Source organism: Squalius cephalus (genome assembly GCF_949319135.1).
Source record: "Squalius cephalus genome assembly, chromosome: 1".
NCBI classification, from domain to species: domain Eukaryota; kingdom Metazoa; phylum Chordata; class Actinopteri; order Cypriniformes; family Leuciscidae; genus Squalius; species Squalius cephalus.
In genome coordinates this window covers 66,253,733-66,281,391 of record NC_137122.1, presented here as the reverse complement: position 1 = coordinate 66,281,391, position 27,659 = coordinate 66,253,733, and the positions used below count along the sequence as shown (strand labels likewise).

At 36.0% G+C, this 27,659-nt stretch overlaps 1 protein-coding gene and 1 long non-coding RNA gene across 2 annotated transcripts in view; both read right to left on the bottom strand.

The window, feature by feature from the left end:
* The window catches only part of LOC307159631 (uncharacterized protein), a 732,752-nt gene that overhangs the window by 582,277 nt on the left and 122,816 nt on the right, over positions 1 to 27,659 (bottom strand). Inside the window, exon 16 of the mRNA XM_079873101.1 lies at positions 19,956 to 20,129. Within this exon, the coding sequence (XP_079729227.1) occupies positions 19,956 to 20,129 (174 nt within the window). The remainder of the gene's footprint in view (positions 1 to 19,955; positions 20,130 to 27,659) is intronic.
* Positions 18,342 to 19,300, bottom strand: LOC307159743. The gene is made up of 3 exons (XR_013821440.1): positions 19,197 to 19,300; positions 18,660 to 18,724; positions 18,342 to 18,551 (listed from the first exon to the last, which is right to left on the bottom strand). It is a non-coding gene; the product is annotated as an uncharacterized lncRNA (long non-coding RNA).

Genomic DNA, 27,659 nt, shown 5'->3' with positions numbered 1-27,659 from the left:
TAGTTTCGGAGAACGCAGCCCAGACCTCTTGGAACTTTAATTGAATACATAGCGTTGGTAAAGCATACTGAAATTACATCCCTACAAATTTATTAGGCCCTACTGAAAATAAATATATCGAATTTAAGCAAAGTAGCCTAAATGTTAAGACTGTAAGCCTTTGCTTTTTACTTAGCCTATAAAGGACTCTTATAGCCGACTTTGTGTTAATTTAATTTGTAGAGATTTTTTTAACTCAAACATTAACACTGAAATAAATAAAACTAAATTATTGTAAATTTTTTGGCACACCACGACGAGTGGCGCTATGCATTATTCCAAAGCCAGGTTTTATTCTGGCATGTTGAATTAGTGTTCGACAAACGCGGCGGCGCGTTCATTTGAATGAAGAGCGCTTCTCGCTCGTGTGAGCGAACACACACTGGAACATTAGGCCATGTCGCAACGAGTGAATCGTGGCCGAGTGGTTGAACTTACGTTACGATCATTTAGATGACACGGGATCGAATCCCGAACTAACCTGGACTATTGATATTTTTATATTAGCCTATTAATGCATTTTATAGTCTATTGTTGATGCAGAGAGATTTGTCTAGTTCTAAAACATAGTTTTTTGCTTATAGCCTATTTACAAAATAAAATCACCATGCATTTCCATTTTACACTATGGAACAAATATTATACAATGACTTTACTTCTGTAGCCTATAATAATTCCAATCGTAATTTCAAAAGCAGTTATGTTAATATATATATATATATATATATATATATATATATATATATATATATATATATATATATATATATAGGCTATATATATATGACGTTTAAACGACAAACAATAAAATCAGAACCAGTATTTGCGTTCATGGTTCCAGTGGCAGTAATGCATCCACGGCTTTTCAAAATGTCACAAAGCGTTTTGAGATTGTTTTGAATGAAATATTGAAGTTTATAATGAAGTGTTTTGGCACACCACGACGAGTGGCAAACTGCAAACTCTTTGTTTTGTTTTGCAAACTCAGCTAGCCTGTGGGGGGTTTGGAGAAGGCAATAGTTGCTTTATCGTGGGGGTGCAGGACAGAGGTGTCAATGTTCCGTCTTTCATATGGAGAGTATCGGAGCCAGCCTGATGAGCAGGCAAAGGCAAAGTTATTTTAAGGTTTAATCTCAAAATCTCCAAAAGTCCATAGCCTATGTACAGTAGGCCCTACATCTTATTAAATTATATATTGTAGTTTTATTGATTGTATTTAAAGGTTTTCCACACACAATTTCAATTTAGCAGATACAGAACTCTTTAATTCGCGACCACCTCGTTTTATTGTGAGGTGAATTCAGCAAGGCATGTTGTATCTTTGAAGGAACAAAAGCTATTTGTTACAGTTTTTTCTTTCGTGATTTGTGTGGATGACACACAGCGACATATACAGTATTATCAGCTGTATGGTGTTTTTTACACTGAAATGCTTAATTTCGAGAAAGACCCGTGCCGCGCGCAGTGAGGGAGACCAAACTTACTAAAAAAATATCCAGCGCGAGAGAGGCAAAGGAAAACGCCTGTTCTTAATTTATGTTGCTTTGAACTTTTTTTCGTTTTGTACCGTTTTCATTTTTTAATTTAGCTGCAATTTATTTGACAATAAATTTAAAATGTTTCTTATTTTGCATCACAAAGGGAATAAACTCTATCGAATCGATGCAACCCTGTTTAAATAAATAAACTGTCCCGACACTTTATTCATACCTTGAAATGTGCGATGGGTTTTCAAACTTAATTAATTTTATTTTTAGTTTACATTTTCATTGTTTATTTTTTAATTGAAAGCAATACTGTATTGAAAGTATTTTTCTGATTTGTTCGATCTGTTTTGGAAAATGTCTACCGTTGCTATGGCCGGGTATTACTGTCAGTCATCTCAATCTCGTGAATGATTCACACACAAAAAAAAACATAATTTAGCAGATTAAAGACGACCTTCATCATCTTCATTTTCTGGTGCAATCGGCTGACAGTCTTCCTTCATCAGATATGTCATAGCGTGCAGCGGCTCAACTGGAATGTAGCAAATTTATGTTAATGTACAATTGATAATTAAACAAGATGATTGACTTTAATAAACAGATGCATATTTAAGCATCAAGAACGGAAAAACATAAACACTGTCGGCTATACTGAGATTCGATCTCAGATCGTTTGAAGCTCCGAGAGTCTATTGTTAATGCATTGACCACAGATATCGTCTGAATAGCCTAGGTCTACTATTTTCTCTGTTTTAAAAGTAAAAAAAAAAAAAAAATGTGTCAAAAAAAAAAATAAAAAAGTGTTTTTACAAGACCTTGTGCTGTTTATTTATTATTATTATTATTATTATTATTATGCAGATGTTAATTCAGCCATTCTGTTGGAAAAAAAAAATTGTCCCTAATGTAAAATGGAAATGAATGGTAATTTTATTTTATAAATATAAAATATTTAATAGCCTATAGGCTATAGGAGAAAAAAAACAATATGGTGTAGCAATATTTTAGAACTATCAAATCAAATTAATAATAAAAGAGTAGCCCATGTTTGTTCGGGATTTGAAACGTAAGTTATAGCCTACCACTCGGCCACGAATTTGTTTTGTTTTATTTTGTTTGAAATGTATTTTTACATATTTTGCTTTCGTTAATGTTAAACAATTCTGAGCATAATAGGCCTATATTTTTTCCCTAAAAGTTTGTTTTATTCTCTGCTTTGTTTGTTTATATTTTAACATATTCAATCAGTCTCATTTTTGTTCAAATAATGAAAAAGTTTTTTTTTTTTTTTTTTTTTTTTAAATAAACAGATAGGAAACTTACCTTTTAAAATGCCGCAGTTGCTGCTGTTTTGCCCTGTCACTTGCCCGGTATAGCCTATAGTAATTTCGCGAACGACTTTGAAATTCGACTGGTTTATTTTTGCTGCGGCAGTAGTAATAGGCATTGTGGTTGATTATTTATTAAAGAATTCAATTGATAATCATAACAACATGTAAGCCTAATTCTGAATATAACAAATAATGCTTAAACCGACTAACATCGGTTAGTAACTGCAAGTCCTGAAAATGTTTTAATTTTACGGTAAATTATTTTAATTTATTTCACTGTTATGTTTCAGTTAATAAATCTACAAACACATTAAAATAACACGAAGTAAATGACAAGTAACCTATTGACATAGCCTTTTTAAATTATAGAAAAACTGGGCACACAATGTTAACGTGTGTCTACTTTGTTTAAATTAAATGAATTTGAATTCGTTTAACCACAATATTTATCTTAAATTTATCTGTGACCTCAGCTCAGATTACTGCCGCGGCAGATTACGGCATTAAAGAGAATAAACTGACACTTTTCAAAGTCTGTGATTACAGCGCCACTCAGCGGTAAAAGGCAGCAAATACACATCCCAATTTTGCCGCCGCGGGAACGGCGGCGGTAAAAGTCTCATTCTGGTTGGGCACCATCTGTACTTGTGGATTTGAAGCATGACAGGAGTCTCCTTGCTTCCACTGGCTTGAGGATGGAAAGAAGGTCACTCTCCTGGACATACTTCATGTCCTCGCGGTCCTGGACTCCTAACTTCCCCCGCGCCTCAAGCAAAGGCTCAAGCTGGCTCATTTTTGGAAGAGCTTATTTAATAAAAGAGGCAAGAGCACTCCCTCCATCCATGACACTACAGAGAGACAAGACAGCCAAATGTGTTTCCCAAAAGCATCGTAAGCCTAAGTTAATCATAGAACCATTGCCACTAATGGTCTCTATGATCAACTTAGGCTTGTGATGCTTTTGGGAAACGCAACACAGGTTTCTCAGATCACTGTTCTTTATGCACAACTCAAATAATATGCAAGTAGTAAAAGCTGCTTAAGGGGCCGATCACACCTGACGCGTTTTTCAGGTTCGAAAACGCGAGGTGCACAGCACTTTACATTACACAGAACAAGCAGTGCGCTGCGTTTTTTATGTTGCTAGGCAACCAATGAAACAGCTGTCCTGTCAGTCAAGTAAATGTCAAATCAGCCTTTTATTACCTTTGTTTACTTTCTGTTAACATTGTGGTAATTACGGTTCGTGAAGTCGTTAAGCTCCTGGTAACCCGTGAGAGCACCACAAGTTTATCCTCTAAGATCGCACTCTCCTGGCGTTCAAGCAACTGTAGCTTTCATCACTAAATGTAAGGCCCGCCTCTCCATTCACCCGATTGGACAGTGGAAAAAACCGCGATGACGTCGGGCGCTTTTTCCGCTCGGAGATGCTTTTTTTTCAACTTCAAAAACGCGAGGCGCAGCAGGCGGTAAAACGCGAGGCGCAGCAGGCGCATAAACAGCGCGCAGAACGCTCGCTGCCATAGGAAACCAATTGAAAATAGGCGCCTCTCACTGCAAAAAACGCGTCAGGTGTGATCGGCCCCTAACTCTTGACCATATAGTCAGCTCCAGCTAAAATGGATAAAATATCACAAACCATTCAGTTTAACATTTCCTCTTAGGGACTCTTACCACCTTTGCTCATACGAAGGTCTGTTTAGTGTATGTTCACTTTTGGAATTGTGTTGGGATGTCAAAAGGTAACAATTTTGAACTTTGTCTCAATAGCTCATTGTATATAACAGTCTTGATTTGTTCAAAAATGTAAAATGGAGTACTATTTCTCTAGAAGATTTGTGTATAGCAGGGCTGCCCTGTCCTGTTCCTGTAAATCTAACTACCTGCTGAGTTCAGCTCCAACTCTCCTCAGACACAACTGAAGCAGCTAATTAAAGGGTTAGTTCACCCAAAACTGTAACTTCTGTCAGTAATTACTCGCCCTCATGTTGTTCCAACCCCGTAAGACTTTCGTTCATCTTCGGAACACAAATTAAGATATTCTTGATTAAATCTGAGAGCTGTCTCACTCCTTCATAGGCTGTCTCACTCCTTCATGTCTCACTCCTTGTTTGGCTCAAGGTCATGGTGCAAAGGACCCTGGGTTGATTTTACTCCGAACCATCTCTTTAAGGTTGAGCCACTGTAGTAACTCTGAATATTTTAACAATGTTTTTACTAACTTTTCTTGGCCGGCAGAATGAAATTACATAGAAGCCTATTAAGGAGTGATCCAGCTCTCAGATTTGATCAAAAATATCTTAATTTGTGTTTTGAAGATGAACGAAACACTTACAGGATTGGAATAACATGAGGGTGAGTAATTACTGACAGAATTTTCATTTTTGGGTGAACTAACCCTTTAAGAACTTCAGGAGAACTTGTTGATTACAAACAGGTGTGTTTGATCAGGGCTGGAACCCAGCAGGTAGGCAGATCTCCAGGAACAGGAATGGACACCTTTGCATACATCTTTACTAGTGCTAGGCATTTTCGATTAATCAACGATTAATCGCATCTAAAATAAATGTTTGTGTTTACATAATATGTGTGTGTGTACTGTGTATAATTATTTTGTATATATAAATACACACACATGCATGTATATATTTAAGATGTGTTAAAATGTGTTATTTATGTGTAAAATATTTATATTTATAAAATAAATTATATATAAATATATATACACAGTACATACAAGCAAATATTTCTTAAATATATACATGCATGTGTGTGTATTTATATATACAAAATAATTATAGAGTACACACACATATATCATGTAAACATAAACTTTTATTTTGGATGTGATTAATTGCTATTAATCGTTGCCCAGCATTATCTTTACTCTGTGTCGTCAACAATGCTATGTTTCAGTGAAATGACTTTTGTCCCAAAAAGCTTGTACACAAGCAATGGATAATAATCCAGTCTGAGCTCTGCTTTCCTACACTTCTTGCTCTGCCTTGCATCTTTCACTTCATATAGTCCAAACTCTGGCAAATAGGACACATCATGAGGTGTAACAATAAAGTACACATGCTTCTCCTCCTTCACCAGCATGAGCTCAATTTGTTCGAATTCAGTTGACTCGCCTTGGCATAAACAAAGAAAGAACCCCTTTTTATACAGAGTGCCTTTCCACTGTATCGCTGTAGATGCCACAATATTGGGTTCCTTGTCAAAGGTTGTTCCCACAGCAGTCTACACTGCTATAAAGTTCAGCATGGAAAGGAGTGAAATTCTTTGCCACCAATAAGGGTGCAAAAAAGGAGCCTGAATGTAGGTATGCTTGCAGAAGCTTGCGGGTGATGACAAGCGTTTGACACAAGTTTTTGACATTTTGTGTTCTTTGCGCACACCTTTTGAAGTACGAATGTTTGCTTTCAAACCGCATTGTCCACAACCATATTAGTGGGCCCAATTTCAGTATCAATGCAGGATAGTGAGTGAGGAAATGATGCTTTGGTTTCAGTTTGTGTGCAGGAAACATTTCTTTCCTTGCCTCTAGATAGTCACGGATCTGAACATTAAGCAAAGCAATCTGAGGTACTGATATTCTAGGTGCACAAATGACCTCCACTACCTCTTTCAGCTGGACAGTGAGTTGCCAAACTGGATACTCTGTATCTGTTATCTTCTCACCAATTATAACTGGTAGAACCCTCAGCAAACACCAGTTTTCTGTTGCCTGGCCACCTAATTTTACACCCTTTTCAGAAACATTCGAGGGTGTAGAATTACTGTCAGATCCTTGGTAGGTAAACTGCCTGATTCTGCGATTAAGTTCAGAATATGTGAAGAATTTCTTCACCTTGACAAAATAGTTGAGGTAAATGGCAAGGTCGGATGCCACTACACCCTCATGGCCAGTACAGGTGGCAGGCCTGGCTGGCAGACATTAAAAAAAAGCCAGAGAATTAAAGACAGAGTTGAATTTCAAACTTCTGGCTTGCCTGGCATCATGATTCTGCAGCTCTTCAACAGTGTCATTGTAGTCTTGAACTGTGCGGATCGGAGCCTGGTGCTCCAAATTATCTAGCTCACTTCTTGTTACCCTACAATATTGGCAGAAATAGCGAGATGTACTAAAGTTTTCTGTAAAACCCCCGATATTATGCGAACCCAAATTATCGCCTGTGATGCAAAAGATTGTTGCCTTCACATTGTTTCCATGTATGTTCAGTCCATTTGTCTCCAGTTCTCTAAGATCAGATATCAGTGGAGAGAACACTTTTTCGTGGCCAAATTGTTTGAAATCAGCTTCTCGGCACAAAAGCAAAAGCTGCATGTTGTCAATAGCGGATCGATGAAAAGGATCAAAGTTTGCTAAAGTGAAGTACACCCCAAGCATCTTGTGTTTTTTTCTTAGCAGATCCAAGGGGATTAACCACCTCGAATGCATCTTGATACAGGATCACTTTCAAAGTGACACCTGGCTCCGAAAACAACTGATTGGATTTGAATACCAATCCATCACACACATCATTTAAAACGAGAGGTGTACTCTCATTCCTAGATGTACAACATTCTTCTCATACAGCAGGATCTTTCAGGAGTGCTGTTAACCCCCTGGGGTCGACGGTATCGCCGGCGATACCAGCTCGCTTTTTTTCAGTTCAGTTCAAAAGAAATTAATTTTGCTCTGTGGACTTTGATATTACAAGCAAGTTTCATACATCAATCGATTCTGTTAAATGTGTATTATTTTTGTGTATACTCACAATAAAAACAAAGTGTTGTGCTTTTTGCCAAATAAAGAAAAATAAATGTGATGCGAGTTCTGCCTTCTCTCTGTCAGTGAAGACCATTCTGAAACGCGTCCGAAAATGAACTGTAACTCAGCGAATACTCAGTCAAACAGGAATACAGTCACACAGGCATGAAGCTTGAATTCTATTCTTTTAAATGAGGTAATTTATATAAAAAACAAATATTCTCATCTTGTGAAATCTGTATTAAAAAAGAGCGATTCCAGTCGAGCTAATTAGAGCTAATTCAAATGTAATGTGACTCCGCCCACGGAGAGCGCGTGCTATTCAAACGCAAATTACTGAGGCAATCCAAGCAAACCTGTGAACGCCCCCATGTCAGCTCGAGAGAACGTTTATTCAGAGAGAAAGTTTATTCAGATCATAGCCTACGTGTTTACACCATCTGGCAGCGCTGTGAGAAATATTAATAATGGAAAATCTACCTCAGAGTGCGGGTATTGCAGGAGAGAGGATCCGAATATGTAGTAAGTTTTTTTTCCTTCTCAAGTTAATCGCGTTTCTGTGAATGAATGAACGGCAGCCGCAGAGATGCGCGCTGTTTATCACAGCTCGCAAAAAGACAGTTTAAATTTAAATTGCGTCTCTGTGTGAATGAATGATGATGTTTTAGCAAACTGTATTGCTATAGTGAGTTGAGTAAAAATCTACAGAAATATGTTGAAATAAAATGTAGGCTATTTGTATAAGCAACGTTTTAAACTGAAAATTAACATTTATATGCCCTAATATTTCATAAAAACAACGTTACAGTCAGACGTTTCTGTTTGTGAATGAATGTTTCGGTTTTAGCAAACTGTATTGCTACACTCAGTAAATATCGACTAAAATATGTTGAAATAAAATGTATTTGTATAAGCAACGTATTAAACTGCAAATTAACATTTATATTTCTTATAATAAAAATGAAAGACCTATGTTACAGACATATGAAAGACAACATTTCGTTGATTAGTTTTGGATAGATTATACATTTTTACTGTAAAATATCTGCCACCTCAAATAAGCTTTTGTTTGCCAATATTTGCTTATGTTAAATATAATATGTTTTGTCAAAAATAAAGTTATCAAATAATCAATCAAATCCTTAACTTTGAAATATGTATGAAAAAATGTATACTTTAGTTTTTACAAAGAAAGATTACACTTGAATTGTTGTAATTGTAACCTTTTTAATAAAAAAATATATTTACAAGGTAGATGTAAACAAACTATTAAAAGGTAAATATAAGCCTTTTCTTTAAATAACTTTTATTGTGTTTTATTATTGACAAATTTGGGGAGAGGATAAATATTCCAAAACTGAAAATACAGTATGAGAATTAACTGCACAATTACTAGACATGTTTTCCTTGGATATTATAGGCCAAATTGCAAGCACAATATGTGGAAAAATAAAAAAGAATTGAGATGCTTCCAACTGTTGCTCTTGCATTCTTGTGGCTCAGTGACTCACCTGAATGAATGGCTAATTAAGTATGCAGGCCCCATTGTCTCCTCAGGTGTGAACCACTAAATATGTATGATCGTTGACGCCCACTCCGCATATTGCCTTTCCAAACAGAAAGTGCTTTGCAAAATTCAAATCAATGTATTGTGTTATGTGAATGATAAGGCAGGGTGATTTTCACATAATTTTGAAGAAAAAACACTAGGTAATGACATCCATTAGACAAAAGTCTTATTGGCACATATTTAGAATGTGTTTTATGGCCTTATTTCAGAAACTTTAGTTTTTAGTTTTTTCAATAACCACGCATAAACATTATTCTCTCAAAAATGCAGACATGTACATTCTTGTTGCTCACATATTATGGTAGCCCTGTTTGTGCTAAATAGTGTGTAATTTTTTTTTGCCATTAATATGTTTATAAGAAACTGAAAAAAGCACAAATGTCAGGGCATGTCAGAACATCTCAAGGACCCCAAAAACACCTTAGACCCCAGAGGGTTAATGTGTCTTTTATGGGAATATATTGGGCATGTCTCTCCTTTCTGTTTTCATCAATCCCCAAAAAAATGCATTTTGGATGCACATATGGAAAGTTTTCCTCAAAGTACTGTTTTCTCTTGTACTTTGTGGAAAGAGCAGAGCTGCATGATCCTTTAATATCCATGTCCATAGGGTTCTCAAAGCATCTTCAATTTCTATCTCAGAGAGTTTAGTTTTTGCTCGAAGAGATACTTTAAGTTGATTCTTTGTATACTGCTGGCACACTCTCCACTAAGCTAACTTATCTCTTCTACGATTAACTGTACTGTTGAGGAAGGGATCAGGTGCTTTGCCTGCAACTTCATGAAAAACATGGACAGATTTCTCATGTATAAACTTTTCATTTGTGCAGGGTCCAGCATATCCTCCTCATGCCCATCGTCATCTGCCCCTTCACCTGAGTGGCTTTCAGTAACAGAGAACTGAGACTCACTAGGAACTGAAGGAAGACAGTATGCACCAGAGACATGCAAAGCTGTGGAGTATTTGTGATTTCTAGATAGGTGGGACGTGAAAATGAGCGATCACAGTTTTTGAAGGGGCAATGCACCTGCTCTCTTTTTGAAATGGGAAATTTAAGGTGACCCAAAAGATCTGAAAGATCAATCAACTGTTTCTGACAGTTTGTAACTTCACATGTGAAGGGTCCCTGCAGAGACCAGAAGATGACTGCCGATGATGACGGTAAACACGACATTTAAATACGTTGTTATTTCTGAAGCGTAACTTACAACCTGCCATGCAACATGCATATAGGTAATGTGCTTCATTTCTGTGTAGCCCTTGATGTTGTACATAACCTTTTAGCGTTTTCACAGAAACACTACAACTATTACAAGTGTAGTCTGCAAACATCTTTACAGGGTCCAATGATCACCTTTTTCCACTGATCTTGATTTTAGCAGCGCACGCAACTTGAGAAACAGTGCAGGGAGAAACAAAAACAAGCATGTAAGTGTTTAGGATATGTTAAGAAATCTACAAATATTCTAAGAAATGTATTGATAAATGTATCTAAAGTACTGAATACTATCCGTGTAACCTGTGAATCCCTATTAGTTTATGTGCTCCTGTTTCAGTGTTTGTGCTTCAATGACGACAGTGTTTTAATTTTGAGTGGTGATTAAAGTTGGCATGAAAGCAAGTATATTGTATATGTGAAAATGTCCCATTGGATTGTAGGAAGTTCGGCATTGCAGGGGGTGAGTTAGCGTTTTTGATTAAAGATTACAAGGGCATATTAATATATAAAAAAATAATAATATTGTGCACGGATAACTCATTTATAATAAGCACTGCAACATTCTGTAAAAAAAGTTATAATTTTCACTTTTAATTTCATGGCTACTAAACTGACTAACATCTAGTGCATTCAACTGTTTGAACCAGCTGAAAATTGCAAGGCCAAATTATGAGAAACAGAAACGATTAATTGCTTATCTGGGTCTTCAGGCTATGCAGTCTGTTGGTTTACCTCACCTCCCGATCTAAGTCGGTCGTTCAGTGACATCCTCATAAAATGACCTATGCAGTCTGTAGTACCTGACACAGAAGACTCTATAAAGCATCAGTGTGTGTTCATGTTAAAGACTCGCTCTACTATGCTTCACTCACAAGAGTGTGTGTGTTGAGTCTCACAGGAGTGTGTGTTGTTGAGTCCCACAGGAGTGTGTGTGTTGAGTCTCACAGGAGTGTGTGTTGTTGAGTCTCACAGGTTCAGTTCAGACTCTATAAAGCATCAGTGTGTGTTCAGCGTGTTAAAGACTCGCTCTACTATGCTTCTCTCACAGGAGTGTGTGTTGTTGAGTCTCACAGGTTCAGTACAGACTCCATAAAGCATCAGTGTGTGTTCATGTTATAGACTCGCTCTACTATGCTTCTCTCACAGGAGTGTGTGTTGTTGAGTCTCACAGGTTCAGTTCAGACTCTATAAAGCATCAGTGTGTGTTCAGCGTGTTAAAGACTCGCTCTACTATGCTTCTCTCACAGGAGTGTGTGTTGAGTCTCACAGGTTCAGTTCAGACTCTATAAAGCATCAGTGTGTGTCCAGCGTGTTAAAGACTCGCTCTACTACGCTTCTCTCACAGGAGTGTGTGTTGAGTCTCACAGGTTCAGTTCAGACTCTATAAAGCATCAGTGTGTGTTCAGCGTGTTATAGACTCGCTCTACTATGCTTCACTCACAGGAGTGTGTGTTGTTGAGTCTCACAGGAGTGTGTGTTGTTGAGTCTGACTGCAGCGATGAGGGACATGATGGACGGTAGAGACAGGTGAAGGTGGGAACGGTGGTCGGCTGATTCATCAGAATAAACACACAGAATGAGAACCGCTGTGTTGAGATGGCAGTGAGATGTGGGGTTCACCGCCTGGACATATGTGATTGCTAGAACAATACGTTTGAATAAAGCTTTGTTTGGTGTGTTGTTGACTTGTACATGCATTTGTTTATTGTGTTGGTCACTTTTACTCATTTATTCATGTTTCTTATTGTCAGTAAATAAAATTATGTACTATTATATATTATTCATTAATATATGCATTAATTCATTGCTAGACTGAAAATTGAGATGTGTTCACTGCATTTATTTAGTGTGTATTTATGCATATCTATATCACATGACAAAACAAATTACATTTTGTTTCTTTTACTGAAATATATAATTTTCAGTAAAAAAAGTAATATAATTAAGTATTGGTCAGCATTTATCATTATAATTGTGTGTAAGTGTTGGGGTGGGCTAGCAATGCAATTCTTTCTGGGGTAATCTTTATTTTTAAGGAGGGATATTTACATTTTTGGAGAATAAAATCAGCAGTTTTCTCCAAAGGCGAGATCTTGGATCAGCCGCCCGTCTCCTCTGTGCAGACATTACACACGCTGAGGAGAACTGCTCTAGGCTGTCGAGTTACTGATGTTATGAAGTGTTAGTGCACCTGTCACTCATAACTTATAGTTACATACAACATCAGGGAAAAATTCCAGTTCTTTAACAATGAACAATCATAATGACAATAAACAAAACAAAATAAGAAAACATAAATATCATGGGTTTGCGTTTATCATAGTATGAGATTATATACACAGGGGGAAAAGCACAATTACAAGGTTAAATCTATTTGAATAATTGATCATAATACATAAAAAAAAAGTTTATTATTTATAAACCCGAGGGATGAAACGAGTTAAACGTAAATGAGATTTAAGCCACTTTTGCTTGTGGGTGAAACATTTTGCATATAAAATAAAGAAATTAACAACATATTCAAGAGATGACGATTTTGGGTTTTTGTAATAAAAAATAATATCTTTAAGGATAAAACTGTGGGTCACATTATAGGGTTAAAATATAAGAACTTAAATCAACCCTAAATGTATTGGTTAAACTACAATTACAAAATAAATGGGCACTTGATTCTTCAACAAAACCACAAAATGAGCAAGTTTCATTAATATCAGGATATTTACAGATAGATGAATTAAAGCTGTCGCTCATATCTTTTAAGTTGTTGTGCTTGTGATAACGTTGTAGGTCACATGATAACATCAACATGGCGGATGATGTACGGCTCACATTCATACTTAACGCGATCAGGCTATATAGTACCTACTCTTTTAGCGCTCGTTAAGCAAGTACTTATTGAAATTAAGGACCTACTCAGTGAATATGCGGTTTCGAACACAGCCAGGGTGTAGCAAACACACTCACAGTCCTTTTAAACAACAATTAGTTAGTCATGTGACAATCACCTGATTACGTAATGTAGAATAGTCACAAGAGAGAAGAAATTGTTATATAAATATAGAGGACATATCTCTCCAAAAAAATCCACAACACAACATAATATAAAACAATATATATATATTCCAAAACGTAGATTTTACACACAAAAAAATCTATAAATAATATTTTTTTATATAAGACGTACATAAAATATAAATGAAATATACAAATCAGAATCAACAATATATTTCCAATTCCACAACTTGGATTTCACACAAAACTAAATAGATATTTATAATGAATTATTATATTAATTATTATAAATAATTATTATACATACTAAACCAACATTGATCATTCAATATCACGTTTCTAATACGCATGCTAACACACACACTGCTTTATTTAATTGTGAAGTCTGAGTCTCTTCCACCTTTATGAAACACATTTACACATGTATTTCGGTAACACTTTATTTTGATAGTCCGTTTGTTGAGATTTTACTAGTTATTAGTAGCCATTCAGTAGCTTGTCAACAGTGCATCAGTTGACATTCAACAACACTGTTTCAACTGACAAGTAACATACGTTCAACTGACTGCCTATAGATGATAAGGTACAATTCAAGTGTTAATCTACAGATTTTATGAAAAAGTGCCTGTTGACTGTCAATGTTATTTTGCAACAGGTTATTAACCAATTGGCGACTAACTTTCAATTGTCAACTAACTTTCTGTAGATCGAGTACCAACAACTCAAGATCAATCTGTCAGTTAAATGTCAACAGTCATGTCAGCATATGAAGTATATGATATTGTATATCCTACTCAAGGGGTCTCATATGCATCAAATTAATAATTATTTTAGCTGATTTAAAATCTGTTGATAGTCAACTAAAGATTACATGCAGTTGCTTATTTGTTGCTTGTCAACAAAGAAATTGTTTATAATCAGTTGACTATTAATAGACATTCTCAACTAAGTGTTAGTAGATATATTTTAGGACTATCTAATTAAAGTGAAAAAGAGTTTATATCAGTAGAAAGTCTATAACCTATCAACAGATTGCATACCTAACCTGACTGAAGTAGAACAAACACTATGGCCAGCATATCAGAGAGAAAAAAAACAAACAAACAATTTTATTAAATAAAAAAAATAATACAACCCATTATATATCACGATCACATCTGAACCATCTGATTATGTGAAAAACATTATATTGAGCATTCCAAATGAGAAAACTCTCAATAGTCTACATCATTTCAAATGCCCGAGGCCAAGATCAAAAGTTATAAACAACAAATAACAATAATTATTAATTAATACATTTAGCCTTTCATGACAGTAAGTTTTACAGAAAACCATACCAGAGAACCATAATACACCAAAACACAATATAAATTAACAAAATATTTTTTTTTTATTATTAGCTAACGTAACGTTAGATGTAATCCAAATCTTTATAATCCATACGCAAGCAAGAAACAGATCCAAATTCAGCCCTTCATCCACATCCAGCGATCTCCATCTCCATTCTCAGCAGCGACCGTACATGTCAAATCCCGCGCTCGTGATGAATTTAAATTCAAAAATTGCGCCCTCAAGAAGCGTTACAACATGTTTTACGGCAGTGATATCAAACGTTCATTGGCTCTCGCCTGCTTCGTCACAGATTGCAGCATGCCGTGTTTCAGTTGAAACAACATTGAAATGCAGAAGCGCGTGCGCGCGCCGTCTTCATGCAGAGGGAAGCTGGGTTAACATTTTCATGGATTAATAACATAAATTCTGCTCTTTCCCTTATACAAAACTATTATATACTGCCAGAGAGGACTGCAACACATCGTCATTTGAGCGACTTTTGGTACCGATTTACATTTTCGCAATAAATTATTATGATTACACATCTGTTGTTTTTCTTCATAATGGTCATATAGACTTGCTACTGATATAAACTGTTTTTCACTTTAATTAGATAGTCCTAAAATGTATCTACTAACAGGGAACTACACTAACCTTTTCCACTGGTGGCACTTGCGCTACTAACTTTTTCAGTTACTGGCGCAAAACATGATTTGGTCGCACAAATTGTTTATAGTAAGCCGCTCTGGATAATAATGAACAATAATGAAACTGTATTGCATACAGATGTGCTTTTTATTTTACTTGCCATCTTTTAAACCACATGCCTTCTTGTTTTTGTTTTCTTTAACATTGGTTGGGATAGATTTACTGCAATAGAAAATACAGTACACAATAAAGTGCAAAATGGATTTCAACATGCTATGGTTGGCACAGATGGGCAGACTCCTGGGGCCGTATTCACAAAGAATTTTAAGGCTGAAAGTTGCTCCTAACTGGCGAATTTAGGAGCAACTCCTAAAAATAATGGGCGTGTCACTCGTAACTTTAGGACTCCTAATTTTTTTGATTAAGAGTAATTCATGAAGCATTTTAGCCCTAAAAGTAGCACCTAAGCCTGGGACAGCTTAAAAGAAGTCGAGAGGACTCCTAACTCACTAAGACCTATTCACAAACCGCTTTTTGTGGCATTTCACGTTGCGATGTTTTGAAATGCGTATGCGGCGGCTACAGGAGCTTCCAATCGCGAGGGAACAATTTTGCATTGTAGGCATAACTAGGGATGCAATAACGCCACCAACAACAACCAAAACTAGGCTACTCATTGCATGTAAACTAATCGTAACGTTTGATTGTGAATCAAATTAAAATGTTCTTCTCTTTGCAAACGTAGGCAGAGGCATATAGTGACAGATTAATCAATAATGTTGCAAAGATATTGCATCAATCCATATGTTTCATTAGGCTACTAGGCTATTTGTTTTGCCTTACTCTTTATTCATTTAGGCTATTCAGTTATTCATCATCTTCCGTCCTTCGCACTACTTGTGAAGCGCACGCATTCTCAGACCTGTCACCTGTCACTTATCATTGTAGGGGAGGTGTTTGGAATTATTCCCGCGTTACAATCATCAGCCAATCAAGGTGGTGACTTCAGTCCAGCTCGTGCATGAGTAATGACGTCATCCATAGCAACGAAGACTCACTCTTAGTTTAGGAGTTGTCATTTTTCTTTACTAAGAGTAGGTCTGAAAGGCGTTGTGAATAACTTTTAAGAGAAAACTCCTAGCTAAAATCTTTTAGTGCGATTTAGGAGTACTCCTAGTGGTAAGATAAAATGCTTTGTGAATACGGCCCCTGAACTCTTAAGTAGTGATGCACCGATGTGAAAATTGTGTCCGATACCGATAATAACCGATATTAATATTGCTGTTATGGCCGATACCGATATCTCTGTATAGAAAACAAATTTACTGATAATCAAATAAAGAGATTTTTTTTTCAAAACACTTTTTTTTTTTTTTTTTTTACTTTAGAAATGACTGATATTGGGCACCTTTACCTGTGTTTGCAAAATATGTCACACATAGGACACACATGCATTATATTGCATTGCATTGCATATAATGTGTTCTGGTCAACTTGTCTAAAATTAAGAAACCCCTAGAAAACAGTAAAAAAAAAAATAAAAAAAAAAATAAAAAAAAAAACAGGAACATTGTGTACAATTAAGATAGGCTACTTAATTTATTATTCCAATATCCAAATATGATACTAAATAGCACAGGGAAAAGGGCTTCTATTTGTGACGTGCTGTCTTTGCGTTTGAACATTGCACATTTTAAACAGGACACGCATTAGCTGAATAAATGTTAGCCAATACAAACATATTTATAGAAAACAGTTGACAATGAATAGACAGGAGTCCAATAATAGAATAACGAATCACGTATTCTAAAAATAACATCAAGTATAAGTTAGACGAATCCGACATATAACGAGGGCTGTGTTAACAGTAAAACGTCCGCCATTTAACGAATTTTAAAAAACACGGATGGATAATACAAAATGCTTTCTGACATTTTGACAGAAAACAAAAAACAAAAAAACAAGCAAAAACAAAATTTAAACTATAGCCCGTCAATTTTCATTTTTCAATTATCTTCTCTCTCTGTGTGCGCGCGTTTTGAGAGAGAGAGAGAGCTCGCGCAGCACTGAGTAATGGTACATCTCAGTTTTGTTTTAATAAATGCTCATAGTAAATCATAGCATATTGCCTAAAACATAGGTGCAAAAATAATCAGTGATACATTTGCGACCCATTAAAAATTAGGGTCGCAATGGCATTTCAAAAGGTCGCATATGCGACCATTTTGGTCGCAGTGTAGTTCCCTGACTAACACTTAGTGGATAATGTCTATTAATAGTCAACTGATCATAAACAATATATTAATCTGTTGATAGGTTATAGATTTTCTACTGATATAAATTGTTTTTCACTTTAATTAGATAGTCCTAAAATATATCTACTAACGCTTAGTTGAGAATGTCTATTAATAGTCAACTGATCATAAACAATTTATTTGTTGACAAGCAACAGATCTAATCTTTAGTTGACTATCAACAGATTATCTACAAATGGTTAACAATTTTTTAAAAACAGTTTTAAATCAGCTAAAATAATTATTAATTTGATGCATATGAGACCCCTTGAGTAGGATATACAGTATCATATACTTCATATGCTGACATGACTGTTGACATTTAACTGACAGATTGATCTTGAGTTGTTGGTACTCGATCTACAGAAAGTTAGTTGACAATTGAAAGTTAGTCGCCAATTGGTTAATAACCTGTTGCAAAATAACATTGACAGTCAACAGGCACTTTTTCATAAAATCTGTAGATTAACACTTGAATTGTACCTTATCATCTATAGGCAGTCAGTTGAACGTATGTTACTTGTCAGTTGAAACAGTGTTGTTGAATGTCAACTGATGCACTGTTGACAAGCTACTGAATGGCTACTAATAACTAGTAAAATCTCAACAAACGGACTATCAAAATAAAGTGTTACCTGTATTTCTCCTCATAGACAGTAGTGAGACTCTTCTGTGGATCAGCTGATGGTTTCTGCTCCTCTCATGATCATTTCACACTACGATATAACACATCTATCAGAGTTTGGTGATCGACCTTTATCAGGGATGTTTGGTGATCGACCTTTATCAGGGATGTTTGGTGATCGACCTTTATCAGGGATGTTTGGTGATCGACCTTTATCAGGGATGTTTGGTGATCGATCTTTATCAGGGATGTTTGGTGATCGACCTTTATCAGGGATGTTTGATGATCGACCTTTATCAGGGATGTTTGATGATCGACCTTTATCAGGGATGTTTGATGATCGACCTTTATCAGGGATGTTTGGTGATCGATCTTTATCAGGGATGTTTGGTGATTGATCTTCATCTACTCTGTAAAGTGGAACAGAAGAGAAAACAATCAGAGTTCAGTGGAACAAAGTGCAAATTATTATTTCAATTACTGTTTTTTTTGTTGTTGTTGTTGTTGTTGTAAAAATAAGTTAAATTGAATTCCTGTATCAGATTAATTACTGACAATACATGATCTTGGATAGATTTTTGTGTTTTAAATATAATATATGTAAAGCATGAATCATATGTGTGTGTGTGTGTGTGTGTGTGTGTGTGTGTGTCGGTGCGACTCCTATTGAGTCTCTGTAAAGGAGAAACTAATGAGTGAAAGAACTCTTTGAACTCTTTCCTCCTTTGTGTTAAACATTTCAATAACTTCACATTTTGTTTTCACACAAACCCTGTGTTGCAATAAAGCTTAATGATAATTTCCTTTCACAAATGTTTGAAAGGTTTGTTCTCATATCAGAGGTAAATGAAGATCTCTTTAATATCTCAATGATGTTTCCACACCTCAGAACACAGTTTGAGTCTCGTAGCTCGTCTCTGAGCCGCTGCTGTGAGTCTCCTATATTACTGAGTCTCAGATCAAGCTCTTTTAAAAACTGCAGAGCTTTTGAGTTGGTCAAAGACTGAGTTAAAGAAGAAACATCTGTCATGCCACAGCAATAAAGACACAAACAGAGGAAGAGAGATTATCTTACAAACAAATCATGAATGTAAAGAATTTTACACAAATATAATGTGAACTCAGACTCACTAGAATGTGCACTGCTATAAACAATGAAACATAAGCCCTGCTGTCTTCAAATAAATAAACTTCAGTCACACTGTAATTGCTGTACAGTATAATGATACTAACTCTAGTTTCTCCAGCTTGAATTGTGGGTTCATCAGTAGATCACTGAGGTTTTTCACTCCAGAGTCTCCTAGTTTATTCCCGCTCAGGTTCAGCTCTCTCAGGTGTGATGGGTTTGATATCAGAGCTGAAGTCACATCAGAACAACCTTCATCTGTCATATCACAGCAGCTTAAACTACATTAGCAGAGAGAGAGAAGAAAATATGACAGAAGAAAAGAAAACTCTTTATTCTGTAAAGTCACATCATCTTCATAAGCAAATAAAACAGAGAGAGGAAGAGAGATCTTCATCTTTATTTCACCAGATCACAAAATACTAAGTTTGCACAAATACAGTGTTAATGTGTTTTAGTTTAAACTGTTGAAGTGATTTTAAGCATTTTGATTCTTGTATGTGAATGTGACTAACCTCAATCTCTCCAGTTTACAGTGTGAATCCTTCAGTACGGCACATAAGCGCTTTACTCCTGAGTCTCCTAGTTTATTCCCGCTCAGGTTCAGCTTTCTCAGGTGTGACGGGTTTGATTTCAGAGCTGAAGTCAGGATGAGACTCTTTTTCTCTGTAATTCTGCATCTATTCAGACTGAAGACAGAAAGAGAAAATGACTCAGATCTATGATGATCAACGTGTTCATCTTCATCCAGCAGACTTTTGCTGACAAATAAACAGGGATATCAAAGTAAAGGTAACATGGAGAAAGACTACACATTGTTCATTTAAATATACTACCAACACTGTAACAATACAAAGGTTGAAATTGTTGACCTATTTATGTTAGTTTACACATTCATTTTATTTAATCTTTAAGGTTCTTTCATGTCAATGTCACCCTTTGTTTGCTCACTGGGTCAAATGTGTTTATGTCGGTTGTTTTCAGACACATTGTCTACTTGCTAAAACTTTACAGTAAGGTTTCATTTGTTAACATTAACTACATTAGTTAACATGAACCAATGATGGACAATACTATACAGCATTTAATAACCTTAAGTTTAAACATTTACTAATACATTTTTAAATACAAAAGTTTTCTGTTAACATTAGTAAATCCCCTGTGAACTAACATGAACAAAGAATAACTGTATAAACTAACATGATCAGATTAAGGAAAAGTATTTCCTTAAGCAAAGACAATCAAACAAGTTTTGTAAAAGGCAGTTCATCTGCTTTAGTGCTGCACCGTGAGGCAGTGTCTGTGTATTTTATGGATGGCTCAGCTAAACAGGCCAATAAGAGACTATTAACTAATAGTATTCCTTTTAATTATACTAATGTCTAATTAAAATGTGTACAAATGTATAAAACTGATCAGAGATCAGGTAAAACCTACAAACACTTGTTCAATCTCAGTGAATCTGCATGATTCATGGGTTCACAGAGATCATCGCCCCCCAGTGGTGAACCATTGACATTTCCAAACGTTTTGAAACAGTTATGACGTAACGAAGCCTCGTTCACTGAAAACATGTGACTTTGGCAGTTTGATACACACTCCGAACCACTGATCCGAAACACAAGATTCGTAAAGGTTTCACAGCTTCATGAAGCGTGTTTCGAAAGCGCCCATCACTAGCGTTCAGTCAACTTACCTTCAGTGGATCTTATTACAGGCAGATACTGATCACAGACTTTTAAAATGCACTTATTCGGTTTTTACAAGTTACAGTATATGTTGCACCAAAATTAGATATTTGTGAAATACAAAGATTAAATTGAAAGCAGTTATGAACAGTTCTGATCCTGATGTCTGAAAAAAAAACATTGTTCTGCCTCTACAGAAACTGATATAATTATTGACCCATGATCAAACTGTCTGTCTTAATCAAATATTTGAAGCTTGATATCACCTTTTTAATTTTGTGTTATTAACCTGTTAACCTTTGCCAGTGCGCCGGTGTTACGGATCAACTGGGGATCATGTTAACTGGGGACGTGCGCGTGCACGCAGATAATTTTACCTGGATTTCCAGCAGATGTTGAACGGTGACAGATTCGTCACAGCAAATCTTTCTCTGAGCAGATTTAAAAGCTTTCCACATTATTGGTAAATGTTTGTATCATATTGGGACACTGTTGTTTACTCTGTCGCTGCTCCGCTGAATGTTTTAGACACCTTTAACCCTCTGAGGTCGGCAAACGCGCCAGCGCGTTTTGCTGGATTTTCTCCACATTGTAGCACTATAAACTTAAATTACTCTGTCATTTATGGTCATACAGAAAAAAGAAATATAAAAAAATAATCTGTGATATTTCTACTTTTTTTATGTGTCCACTTACAATCAAATCAAAACATTGTGCTTTTGTAAAATAAAGAAAATATACAGGGTGTGCGTTCTGCCTCTCCGTCGCGGTGAACTTTTTTTTCTTGAGCACGTCTATAAACTGAAACAAAACTCAGCAAATACTTGTCACACATTTATGAGCCATATACCTTTATAAACATTTAGGTGTGTACTTTTAAATGATCGGATTCAAAATGAAAACAAATATTCTCTGTTTAAGTAATTTGTATAAAACCAACAAGATGTCCAGCTTCTCAAACGCTTGCTCATTAGATTTAATTTGGCCACGCCCACTCGCGCAAAAGAAATTCAAGTCAAGTCAAGTCATCTTCATTTATATAGCGCTTTTAACAATGTAGATTGTCTCAAAGCAGCTTTACAGAGATAAATGTATAATTTAACGTAAGATTGTTTTGGCTTTATAGCGGTTCTTTAATAAAGTTATTTTCCAGCTAAAGTTAGTTTTGATTGATTCGCTTCCGTCGCAACGATCATTTGTTTTTAAATTAGGGCCGCCAAGACGACACCATTCTCTCTACACAGATTCACATGCAAATCTCCACATGGAACGCAATCGCGCTCATTACCCCAACAACAAAACACCAAAACACTTCACTTCACTTTTCGTTGAGTTTGAAAGACGCGCCTGAGCTTACATTGGATTTACATCAGAAGAAGAAGAACGCGATTTGAAGACAAGAAAGATGTAAGGTAAGAAATTCTTACATATTATTTTGCTATTGTTGCATAAATTTCACATTGCAGTTGAACTGTTGCTAGATATATGGTGAATATTATAATATTTAGACCCGTGCTTACTGTTACTGTGTTTGTGGATATCTGCTCAAACGTAGATGTATATGGTAATGTTTTATATTTGAGCGCGATCGCGTTTGAATGTATCATATTTTGCAGCGCGATCGCGTTTAAATGTATCATATTTTGCAGCGCGATCGCGTTTGAATGTATCATATTTTGGATCGCGATTGCATTTGAAAAGCAAACGGCTGCATGTTTTTACTATTATCTCATTTCATATCATCATAACGAATGGAAACATTTGAAGTAACATGATAATCAATATATTTTTCTCTAGCTTAGTTGTTGCCTGCGCAAAGCTTATGCCTACAAGGCACAACAAACCTGGTGTTCATTATATTATATATTGTTGTAAACATTTGTGTGTGTGTGTGTGTGTGTGTGTGTGTATTCTGTGAATTTTAAAAAGCAATTTTAACTAGAAAAATCTAAAATTTATTCCCAAAATCGTGCAGTCCTTTCTCTTGATATCAGTATGTTCACTTTTTTTTTCAGGGCCCAGATGCCACTGAGGACTTCAACATTCACATGAGTCTCTGTACATGAACATGGTAAAGTGAAAATCAAACACCTTGGAAATGAAAGGTATGTACAATGTTTTTAGGAATGGCACAAAGGTCTCTGTCTTTGGATCATTGTTTTCAATAAGTGCTTTTTTGGCATGTGTTGTGTATCTTTGGACTATGTTGTGTTGTAAATAAATCCAAACAATTTAAAAGCCATTCTTTTTTAAATCTCCTCATTTACAGTATTGTGCAAGGTTGGTCAGAATGACAGGGCTTGATAGCTCCTAATAGGGCCGTTAGGGGAGGGTCTTTGTCTTTCTCAGGTGAGAAAAGCTTACATATTAATGAGCTCCCGCATAGAGCTTTTTCACACAAAACACGTCGTAAAATTTTTTAATCAATATATTGTCTTATCTGAATGAGCAGTCAGGGTGATTTTCACATAGTTTTAGAGCAAATATTCTAGGCTACGTCATACAATTTTCAAAAGTCTTGTGAAGAAATAATCAGTATGGGTTTTATAGCCTTATTTCAGTGAGAATTTTTTTTTGTATTTTCACAAACCACGCATAAATGTCATTATCTCAAAACTACAAACTTTTACATACATGGTGCTGATATATTATTGTAGCAGAGTTTGTGCTGAATACAGTGTAATTAGACTTTAGCCATGAAAATGTCACAAGTAACAGAAATAACCAGAAATGTCAGAGCATGTCAGAACACCTCCAGGGCCCAGAAAACAGCTCAGACCTCAGAGGGTTAAAGGAGAACTCCGGTCAATTTTAACATTGAGCTCATTTTTTTGTAAATTTGGAGTGCTGTCAGTACAGAGAATAACGACAAAAATCGGTGTTGCCTACACCATGTTATCCTCTTTTTAAAATTTGCACCCTGTTGACTTCAATGGGGCAAGTTTAAAACCTGCTTTTAGCCTCTTAACATCCTTGATGTGTCATTACAAGTGCCCAGCCAATGTGAGTGATTCCTTCAGAGTGAAGGATTCATTGAGCTCAATGTTAAAGGAGTTCTCCTTTAAGGGAAGATTTCACACACTCCTTCACACACTTCACACACGCCCACATTATTTTGTTACATTCGTTTCAATGAAATTGAATATCTGACGACAACTTTAAGTACATTAAATAAATCGTGCTATTGACATTGTGTCTTTGCAGTGTATGTGTATTCGCAGATTATTGTTATGATGCCAATTTGTGGCTTAATTTAAATTGAGCAGCAATACTGCTGTGGTCAAAGGGATGTCAAGCATTTATTTATTATTTATTTTAATGTTACTGAGGAATGAATTAAAGCATAAAGCATACAGTAGGCTACACTCCATAAATATTCCTAAAGAGTGTTGAAAATTGAGAAGCCATAGCTTATGGATCCAGTGAATTACCCACAGCATTTATTCAGGGAATGTTCAACAAACATATTTATTAGCTAACAGGTATGAAAGCAACAATAAAAAAATAAAAAAAATAGGCAAATGTGCATGCAGGACAGCTGTATTTGCCAACAGTGGAAGATCTGACCACACAGTCCCACCTTCAACATTCTGAACATTCAATCTAAGGAAGGGAGAACAAACTATAGACTTAAGTTACATGTTTATGAAGAACAGTTACTTGTTTTGCAATGTATATGTATTTTCTTACCCATTGGCCAGTTTGGCCTTAATACCTATGCTGCTCTCCATCTAATGTAGTTATATTAGTAAATAAATGTCACAGTTGTATTATCTTTTTAAGAACAATTTAACACACCATCACCCTTCATTGTGAAATTTTCACATCTCCTCTTTATATAATCACGCTCCTTTCTTGAGCAGCGGTCAGGATATTGGTTATCCTGCAAAGTTTTTGATTTGTCTAACTTTAATTGCATCCATTTGCTGTGGCAGTATATGGCCTAACAACGACACTTAATTTATAGACCTTTTAATCTGTTCCTAACGGTTAGCAGACAACAATAATGAAAGCACATGATGTGATGATTCATAACAAGTAAAGAGAATATGTTAATGAGATTCATGGTACCAGTCAAATGAAGAGAACTGGCATAATTTAAATTTATATTACATAAAAAGATTGTGTCATATTTCTTTTGTTAAAGAGGTCAGCAAAAAAATAAACAATAAAGCATTTCCTCTTGTTTTAGAGAGGGTCATGCTATTCGTGTGAGGTGACAAATGATTAAGAGGTTAGTGATGTAGACCTATGAGTATATTAGCCATAGAGAATATCAGTATATATTTGTAATAATTCATTATCACTATATCATAAGTTTTGCTTATTTCAGTAATACAATTTGTGGTTGCCTCTCAGTGTTTTTCACAGGACTTTAATCACTAAAGACAAAGTGTTCTCTACATGTCCAATGCAATACATTAGATACACAACATTCAAGTTCATGCTGCTACTGAGCATAATGTACATGTACACATTTGGCAGACGCTTCTATCCAAAGCGACTTACATTGCATTTCAAGGTACACACTTATATTCTTATTAGTTCTTGCTTTCCCTGGGAATCAAACCCATGACCTTGGTGTTGTAAGCGCCAACGCTCTACTGTTTGAGCTACAGGAAAGCTTGACACAATGTACAATTCAATATTACTATATTTGCTATATAGAATTGTTCTGAAAGGAGAAGAGTCAAAATTAGTTTTTATTTATTTTTTTATTTTTTATTTTATAAATCTGTTGAATGTTACAAGTTCATGAGATAATTAACTTCATGACCCTATAAGCATAGCTGCTTTATGTCCAGGGAAAATGATACAGGTGTCAGAGCTGGTTGTACAGAAAAGAGATCTTAATATAATCAGCAGAGTAAAATAAGCTGATAAGTGTTTTATATAAAAAATAATAGATCCATTATAAAATTTGGCTATATGCAGATCAATAAATGCAACTGGAAAAAAATGTAAATGACTTTGCAATTTATGCTTCTTTTAGGTAGTCTAGCTACTTTCATTTAATCTACATCTGTTGTTATTTGTGATTAGAACTCATGACAACACACTACAGAAAATATGATACACTAATGTTGAGAAGAGTCTTCTGAAGTGCGCTGACAAGTCTGTTCATCCAATGAAACCGAATGCCCCATGTTAACATAGGCGTGGTTTCTGAGCTTGACACTAAAGTATGTTAAACTTCTTTGAAATTGCGTCAAATACGCAGGAATATACACTTCAAAAACAAATCGCTTTATTATGCATACCAGTGTATATACAACTGGTGAAACATACGTTTTTAATCATGGATCCCAAAATTGCTGTTTAACATCTGCTGGAAATCCAGGTAAAACTGGAAAAAAAATCTGCGTGCACGCGCGTTCCCCCGGTTAACATGATTAGGGCTGGGACGGTATGGATTTTTTTCTTACCGCGGTTGAAAAGCAAGAAATTCCCGCGGTATAGCGGTAAACCGCTTTAAATCAATTTGATTCCTGATAGTTTAGAGGACGAGTCGCCCGCTGTCGTTTCAAAGAATAGTATACGGCGAGCGCGTCAAGCATAAAATGTCTCGTCCACTTGGGGAGGCGCGCGCACAGTCAGAGAAGAAGAGATAAAAGCCCACCCACAATGACAACTGATTGGTTGACTTACCGAAACGGGCCAATCAGGGGTGCGTTTCCCGAAAGCATCGTTGGCCAACTATGATCGCAAGTTCCGTCGTTACCAATAGAGTTCAATAGACATTGCGATGAACTTGCGACCATAGTTGGCCAACGATGCTTTCGGGAAACGCACCCCAGGATGCTCTCTCTCGCTCCCTCTCCCTCTCCCTCTCTGCCGTGCGCGCGCTACACGGTTTGGAACACAGTCTCTGTCTCGCATGCGCACTCTTGCTCGCTCGCTCTAGATTCCGGGAGATTTTAACTAATTTGCGGGCATCATGGAGCCGCTATTAATATGCGGGAGACTCCCAGAACTTCTGGGAGACTTGGGATGTCTGTAGGTACTCTCGCATATAGGCCTAATAGTCAATACGAATGGAATGTTATTATGTGTCATGGAACATTGCGCTCCCCAACTCGCGAAAGGTTGGATGTGCTCCATCTTTTGATGGATTCAAGGTTTTCTAAACAAAACTTATGTAAGACACAATGTCATTAGACACAATCCATGTCATTAGAATCAATGTAATTAGACACAACGTGCACACGTGCAGGCCAAGGTTTTTTTTTTTTTTTTTTGTGGTGATGACGGTGACGAGCTCAGACCCGCGGTAGGCATCATGTGACCACGGTATTGCGGTAATGCGGTAACCGCCCCAGCCCTAAACATGATCCCCAGTTGATCCGTAACACCGGCACACTGAAGCTTTTTTTTTTTTTTTTTATAGTTCAAAGTTACTATCAGATTTAATGTTATTACCTTGACAAACTACACATCATTAAAAAGATATAAGACTCAAGTTTCAGTATTTGACCACTATTGTATTCTGAGAAACTTATAGTGACAGTTATGTCTTAATTTGTGTCAGGA